The 9,143-nt window shown below is 28.5% G+C and overlaps 1 protein-coding gene across 1 annotated transcript; it reads left to right on the forward strand.

Moving 5' to 3' along the window:
• The first annotated feature begins 830 nt into the window (after nucleotides 1-830).
• Nucleotides 831-1,649, forward strand: LOC137808313 (uncharacterized). Its single transcript, XM_068609357.2, has one exon. The coding sequence runs from the start codon at nucleotides 938-940 to the stop codon at nucleotides 1,385-1,387; it is 450 nt and encodes a 149-aa protein (XP_068465458.1). The 5' UTR covers nucleotides 831-937; the 3' UTR covers nucleotides 1,388-1,649.
• The last annotated feature ends 7,494 nt before the right edge of the window (nucleotides 1,650-9,143 follow it).

Below are 9,143 nucleotides of genomic sequence, written 5' to 3' on the forward strand. Positions count from 1 at the left end.
TATTGATAAAAATTATACAATTATATGGAAACATATGAATATATCTATTACTATATTTTTCTTCCCATAGCTTTTACATGTTTTTTTTTTCACGTAGTAATTTTTCACTATCTCTTTAGATCGTCCTGGAATTTAATCATAATTTCCCCAAATTTTTATGCTTTCTTGAAAGTTTTCACTATCTTATATCACTATACCAGGAACTTGTCAGACAGAATTAAGAAGCTTTTAATTAGCCATCTCTATTTTCCCCTAATTCACCCCTTCAATTAGAATATACAAATAACTTTGTTTTAAATTAATTACTTCCTCTTTATTTTTTTTATTTGTGTAAAATACTGTATTAACTACTTCATACTAGTTAACACACCCAGGGAGAAAAAGTGAAAAAAAGAGAGTGATAGATGATATGATTTTTGAATAAATATCCTTTTCAACTATTATTTCTTTTATAGTTGACTCTGAAACATGTTTTTATTCATCTGTAATATTTAAATTTTGAACTTTATTTTAAGTCATCTAAACACATTCCACCTATATATTAGGTTTCCCCCTCTCATAATATGATTATAAGTATACTAACTAAGGTCAGATACTCTGTATATGAAACATAGAAGATTAACAAAAGAAGAAACGTAGATAAAAAGAAGCAAAATTAAAATCAAATGCATATACTTATAAAAATAGTGACCGAGTCTAATTAGAAAGCTGTTTGAAAAATGAACGGTCCACATACACTCCATATGCTCAAGTTCTATAATTAGCATTTGGAATCATAGGTGAGAGCACTAACACACAACAACATTATAAATACCGTAAGGATCTATAACTGCTCATACAATCTCCTTTAGCATCTCTTCTCATACTCACTTTATCTCAGATAACAATATCTCATTTCTTGTCTCTGCATAACCTATTTCCTGCTTCTTCACTGATCATGGCTAAATTGCAGACCCTGCACAAATATTTTTTCATTTTTCTTGCATTAGTTGCCTACCACGGTTCCCTTCTAGCATATGGCAGGAAAATGAATATAAAGCCATTGAACCAACATTCCCTACCAAACACAAAAACTGGAGCGAATTATGTTCCATCACATAAAACCAACTCTGAATCACCACACTATGAGGAAGCTAGCAAATTGGTAGATTCTGGTGCAGGCAACACAAATGCCTTCCGACCCACTACACCAGGAGGGAGTCCAGGTGTAGGGCATGAAATGATTACATCAAAGGACAACAACACGAAATCATTGTTAGCAGTTCATAGTCCAGATGCTGAAGTTTCCGTGACTGAGGGGTCAAAAGATGATTTTAAACCTACCGATCCTGGTCACAGCCCTGGCGTTGGTCATGCTTACAAAAACGAAATTGGACAGCAAAATTAGTGCATGTAGACTATAAATTAAGATGCGCCAAAACTAGTCAAGCTCATGTTGGGTTTTCCTTCTGTACAAGACTCTATATTCTTGCATGCATGCCTAACCATAAGCGTAGTGGGGGCATGGCTTTAATTTGTTATTGCTTGGGATGCGTAGGAACGTAAATGTATTATTCAATTAGTTAGAATTTGCACTTTATTTACAATTGCAGGGTTAACTTCGTATGTAATGCAAATTGTAAAATAAATAAAACGTATCTATTATTCAATTATATTTCCCTTTCTTCTTTTTCTTCATGCTTACTAGAAAATTTTCCTGGTACTTAGAAGTATTTTTACCAGTCTATAGGAAATATTTGATTTAGAATTATTTATAATATTTGCAATCCGTTTTAATAAGTTTCTCAAGAAAATCTGAAAACAAAACTTCTAATCTTATTTAGTATATTTTAGCCTTGCCGATAGAATTTCATATGACAAACACTTATTCAAAATTCCGACTATCTTCAACCTCTATGAGAAAACTCAGAGAATACTAATGGTTATAGTTAGATGTGCTTGGTCACATAAAATATATACTCACCTGGTAGGTACAACACTTAATTAGGGACAAAACACACCTCACGTGAAATAGTCGTAAAGAACACAATTCTCTTATTAACTTAGTCTATTTTTATAATAAAATAATTATTTCTTTGAAAGTATGATGAAACAATTCGCTCTTAACCTATAAGTGGTTAGTTTTGTGATAAGCGACTATCCCTTTAGCAAGTGATCGAGATTTGAATTCTAGTTTTTGTTTATTGACAAAACCTACTTGAGAAATGGCAATTCATCTTTTGCATCTAATAAATAATTAGAAAGAGATTGATTTTAACAAATCATAAAAAAAAAAAACTTTATTCAATTGGTATTAAAATAGCATCTCGTTAAATAAAGATTCAAACATCTTTATGAAGGCGTGAAAGACTAATCCTTCTATTGAACTTAGCCATTTTTTTTTTACTTTTTCCTTTTTTTAACAAAAGTATCATTAAAGTGATTCCAAGTTAAAAATAATGATGTATGAATAATTTATGATGTAGTGTAATTTTTATACATTTTTAGAGTAAATTTTAAACACTATAAAAATATTAAATCACTTTTAGTGTAATATAAACTAAATTATGTGATTGATAATAGGATAATTTTATTGTTGCGTCAATCACAAATTGATACGTAAGATAAATTTATAATTGTTATCTTCCACTAACATTAACTTTATTCAATGAAACTATAAAAACTTGATACAGAGAAATATATATCCAAAAAAAAAATTATTAGTTGGTTTGAGGTTTTTTTTTGTCGATTTAACCTTTGATGAAAGGGCATGCCGTTGAGATTCGATGAAAGGGACCCAAAAGATTCCTCTGTCTTTCAGTCAACACTAATGCCTAACTTCATTTTTTTTTCTGTTTTAAATGTGAGTGAGTGTGACCATCTTACAGTGGTGATTAATGATAACCAATTAAATAAGCACCCCTCGTGCACTACAGCGCAAAATCTAGGCACTAGCCATCACAGCTACCCTAATTCACTTTGGATCTTATGATTTCATTTTTGAAATAAAAAACATAAAGTTGAGAATTAAAAATTAGTAGTACTAATTAATCTCTTATTTTTATTCCCTCACGTTGATTCTCCGTACTTTAGTTATTCCATTTAGTGAAGTCCAAGCAAAAGTGAGGGTTCCATAGTCTCTGGAAGCCAACTTTTTTGGAAGATTCTCCATCTCCACCATTACTTTATTTATTTATTTGCTTCATTCATTCTTTCGTAATTTGGTGCATCATTGATTACAAAAACGACTCGTACAGTGACAATCTCAAGTGGTAGGGACTATGCCACCATGCCCTTCTTGACTTTACTTTTGTTGCCCTCTGCAACATGATTCCTTAATTGATTAATTAACACACACACATAGTTGATGCGTGCAATCATTTGGTGATCTCTATCATTTGTTATTTCTTTAATTTCTTCTTTCCAAATTTTCCTATCAATGCTCTTTTTCATTTCTAGATAAAAATATTTAGGATTAAAAACATTGAATATGCATTTAAATATCTTTGAAATCCATTTAATATCAATGATATTACGATAATTATACTAAGATATCGAATCAATTTAATGTTATGTGTGAGTTTATTTAGTTGTTGTTTTCGAATGGGATTGTGGCCTAAAAAACAATTGAAACTACTTTTTTGATTTTTTGGTCGTTTAGTCGATTTGCACTCCAATTTCTTTTCTTGCAAGCTCTTTCCTCTTCTCTACTCGTTCCACTCCTCGACCCTTATGAAATTCAGGCTCGGATGATACCTGCAGAAGACAGTCTGACGCTCAAGTCAAATTTAGTATTCAACACTCAGTATTCTGAATAATGTGTAATGACGTACCTGATCCTTGAAATATGTACTATTTATATTATTTTAATGGACATTCCTTACCTGGCTGAATTAGAGAGCTGAGTCACAATTAATATGTGTATTTTTTATACGAAAATCTATCTTTCTTATACAATGTCATGATTTTGTAGTCAACAGAATCTTCAAAAACACTATCAAGATCAACAATCCCTCAAGAACACTCCACAACAATAATTTTTTTTATGGTCAAACTCCACAACAACAATAGTCAAGAACAACAACAATGCAAACTTGCCTTCACAGCTTCACACTAGTTGATAGATGTACAAAATTATTAAAAATGGTTTGTAAAATGTTAAATTTGTGTTTTATACAGTAAACCAACCATATAAACCTTAATTAACGTGCAAACGGAAAACACTAACATCAAAATGCAGGAAAATAAATAATCTATAATCGATTAAGCAACTAGTTAATCGATTATCTTAAAAAAAAATACATTGATAATCGGTTATGTTTCAAGAATAATAAATTATTCTTCCAAAATAAATTAATAATTGAATATGTAAGTAAAGTTAATCGATTATTCTTATAAAAAAATAGTTTTAGTTTATATATTAAAGAATAATTAATTGTTAAAAAAGCATTGATAATTGATTATGTAATCGTCATAATCAATTCCTCTTGTAATCAGTCGAAGGAATCCCCGCGTTGATCAAGAATCTATGTTGCTGCAGTTACATTGTAGTTGCAACATGCATGAACCCAATGTGTATTCTTAACAAATCTTTACATGGAAAAAGTGAGCAAAGGTGAAGGGTAAGTAAGTAAAATTCATTCAGGTGAACAATACTCACCCATACACAAATACAAGAATAAAGTGATCATTTTAAACATTTTTTTTAAAAAAAGAGTAAGCATTACGAAAACAAAATTTTATAATAGGAGATAAATAGCATTGACTTAGAATCTTGTATATTCGCAGTTGATACATTGGAAGAGAAGACTATGAATATGGTGTCGCCAATAAGAAAAAATAGCAAGAATTATATTAATTATAAAAAGATAAGCGTGTACCAATTAAAAAGATGTTTAGCAAGTATCGCGACCTCACATATTACAATGTAAATTTCATACATTTGTATATCAATTTTATTTTTAAAAAATAATATTTGTAAAATGTTTTTTTAACATGATATAAAGAATAAAAGAGTCGTTAAAAATAAAATTCCAAATAAATGAATAGTATTTTAGGGAATGGAAGGTAAAACTAAATATATTTATATTTGAATCCACATTTAACGGTATTTTTTTCTTTATATTTGAGTGAAGAGAGTACCATATAAATCTTGTGATTAAATTAATTAAACACAATTCTCCTTATTTATTAATTTATATTTGTAATTGTATCCGCTATATAAAAAAACACAAAATGCAAGTAATAATTTTTGACAGAGTATGGCAACTGGTGATAAAACATCAAATTTTAATAAGAAAGTATACATCTAATAAAGAGATATAAAGTGAGAAGAAAGACAAAAGTATGATGTAAAGAGTGATCCAAAAAATGTTTACATATAGAGATTATTGTGAAAGTTTATATAATAAGATTATTGTGTCGGAAAAGTGAATGCGTATCTCACCCCACCATAATGACTAACGAAACCCCGTCAAATCATGGTTCTCATATGAACCATCCTTTTGGAAGCCGTAGTCGCTTTTTGTCAGATATGCATCACATCGTGCTAGAAACATTGATATATTTTTATTCTAGAGCATGATGCAGAAGAATATTTTAGTCGATTTTGTTGAAAATGAAACAAAATTTGGTGAGTTGAGACGAGAGAGAAGCAACACTAACGTAGGACGTGGTTTTGTATGATGTTGAGAAAGTTGCGGCTGAAGAAGGTAAACATACATTAATGAAAGTTGAGTCTTAATTAAATGTAGCATAAAATGCTAAATGTAGGTCAAACAGAAATACAAGAATCTTTGCGGCAGCATAATCATGCAAGGCATTTGAAAATGGTCCCATGAACAGAAATAGTATATAGTATTTGACAGAGAGGACCCCATACATGTGTGCACAGTTGAAGTGGTCGACCATAGTAAAAAGGATTTCTGATGAGAAACAGAGGCCATTCACTTATAGTGGACGGGGAAGGTTGGGGCAATGCCCATTTCTTGCTGCAGGCTCCATTTTTTATGGTGCGCATGTCGATCAAATATTTTTTTAATCATTTCTTTTACATAATCCTTCAACTTGAACCTGTTTGCACTAGAGAGAGAAAAAAGAAACAAAAGTTTAAATACACTTTTTTTTAATTCTTAGAATTTTTTTATTTTGAACCTTGTGAAAGTTTTAATTCATTGCTGAAGCAACAGTTGTGAATTATGGAAAGAAAAGAAATTGTCTTTAAATGCATTGGCTGCATGTGTTCCACTTTTAAGTTTAACTAAATATGATTTTTATTTCCTTATATGCTATGAAATTTTTTTATTTTTAATTAATTTGGAAATTTTGACACATCTCCTCACATCTAGATTCTTAATTTAATTTGTGTGTAAAATTATATATTTATATATGATCTGATAGCAGTTCATTACTCTTGTTAGAATAAACTATAAGTGACTCTGGTAATCAAGAAATGAACATTTTAACCTAACTCAATCTTATAAAATCGACTTATAGAGTGAGAGATTTGTATTTATATTTATTATAAATATTTTTATTTTTAGTTGATTTGAGATCTTTGAGATGATTCATGGTTAATTATACAAAATTTACCAACAGAAAAAGGTTTAAGAATAAAGTAACTATAAAATAAGTGATTTTCTTGAATATTCAAATAGTGTTTGGTATCCAATCATATTTTACAAATATTTTATGAAAGTCAAGAAAAAATATTTTTTTTAAAAATAATCTTAAATAACACTATGTGGAAAAATTATTTTAACAGAGGTTATTTAGCAGATGTTGATATAATTTTAGGAATTGATTTAATTAATGGAGGTTCTTTTAACCTTTGTTAAGTTTCAAAAGTTATTCAAAAAGTTCAGCAAAATAACAAAGGTTTTTTTTTAACATTTGTTAAATTTCAAAGGTTTATTTTATAACCTCAGCAAAAAATCGTAGGTTTTTTTAACCTTGGTTAAATTCTAAAGATTCATATTCTAAAATATCAGCAAAATAATGGAGGTTTTTTAACCTTCATTAAATTCCAAAAGATTTATTATAAAATCTCATCAAAATAATGGAGGTTTTTTAAACTTTCGTTAAATTCCAAAGATTTATTGTAAAACCTCAATAAAACACTCAAGATTTTTCAAACTATAACAAATAAATATAATTAAATCTATTTATAAATAAATAATTAAAAACTACATAGTTTTAATATATTTTGTAACTAAATTCTCTAAAATTTTAAAAGTCTAACTTTACATTACAAATAAATTTTTTAAAGTTTCAAAAGTTTATTTCAAAAACTCAGCAAAATAACCTTAGATAATAAGTATTTCAACAACTAATCTTGGATAATAAGTATTTCAACAATATTTGCATATTTTTAAAGATTGATTGTAATTGGTTTATATAATTCCTAGTTTTTTTTTACGAACTCATACTTCAAAAAACCTGACTTATTTTGTTTTAGTTTTCTTATGTACGTATATTTTATATGCAATTTTAGTTTTAGTTTTAAATTAAGCCTTTATTTTAAAAATGCATCTAATAATTAATTCATTAGGAAAGTGAGAAGTAATAAAGTTAATTTCTCCTTGCAATATGTTCTTGCAATCTTTTGTCAAGAACAAACATGACTTTGAATCCCACATATGATAGATAATGCAATTATTTAGGATTTATAAAATAATGATAAACACTAGTTGTTGTCGAGTTAAGTAACATTGATTTGTGACCCAAGTTAGACAGTAAGGTAATGGAAGAAACAATATTGGAACAAGAAGAAGATAGTGTCTTATTTTGTGTTTCTTCTCCTTAGATATAATAGACATAGTGTGATTGAATTATGATTCATTGTTAGGACTGCCGTCGACGACCATTGAGATTTTACCAGAGAGCAATGTGTCTATGGTGGAAGAGAAAAGTCACGAGGATCGTTAGAGATGGTGAAAAATGGGGTTGAAGGTTATTTCAAACGACAAATCATTTTATAGAAATTTTGAAACTCATGGTATTATATTAAGGTTCTTAAACTCAAGATATTTTACGGAGGTTTTGAAACACATGGTATTTAACGGAGGTTCTTAAACACATGGTATTTTATGGAGGTTTTTAAACCTATGGTATTTAACATGGGTTCTGAAAGGCTTTTCCTGAGATTTAAAAAAACTCCAAAAAACACGTTCCTAAGGATGATTAAGCGGGAGAAACTGCAACCCTGCATATATGACTTATAATAGATGTTTTAACCCTGAATAATGTAAAAGTAAACTCCGTTAAAACAATTTTTTTTTACCGTATATTAGAAAAAAGGAATGGAGGAAGTATACATATAAAAAATATTATTTTAAAGTATTACGTTGAGTGCAATAACCGTTTTTTTACAAAGAATAATTAAATTAAAAGGAAGTGTCCTAACCCTCCTTTTATATAGATTGGGATAACCGAGTTTTTTATTTAATAAAAACTAAACTGTGGGCATAATTTTACGTCAAGAATAAAAACTAAACTGTGGGCGTAATTTTACGTCAAGAAAGCTGGTGCTTAATGTTTTTTTTATTAGTGTATTGATATTGTAACTTATGCTTTCTATTCTTGTAACATGACTTTATTATGAATTTTTCGTATTCAAGTTATAATATTCCTCATATAAGTATTTATTAATAAATTTTACTTATAAAAATATTAATTTTTCCTCCCAAGATCATAAAGATAGTTTTCATTAAATGTTTGAGATAATTTTAAGAATAAAAGCCATATATAAACTAAAAAACAGTTAAAGCGCTTGCCGTTAATATTCTCAAATCTTCCCATATTAAAACCAGATTATGTTATTTTTTTTCTCTTAGATCTTTGAATCCGTCATTTAATTAGTTTTTTATTCCAATTGACTCTGGTTATGCATATATGACTAGGACTGATTTAGTGCTACAGAGGATTTCAATGGGTGGTTTACAATTCATTTTTGGTAATACACAAGTTAATTTTATTAAAATCCGAGTAAAACAATGATGGGTGACAAAATTTATTTTTCAAGTATATTTAACGAAATATATATATTTATTTATTTATATATCAAACTAAAAGTTATTAGTCAAATTTAAATAATATTTTTCCAAATAATACACGTCTATACCAAACTTCTTTTTAAAATGAAAGGTTGACTTGCATAAGCATTA

The sequence above is a fragment of the Phaseolus vulgaris genome, chromosome 3, assembly GCF_051622355.1.
Source record: "Phaseolus vulgaris cultivar YP4 chromosome 3, ASM5162235v1, whole genome shotgun sequence".
NCBI lineage: Eukaryota > Viridiplantae > Streptophyta > Magnoliopsida > Fabales > Fabaceae > Phaseolus > Phaseolus vulgaris.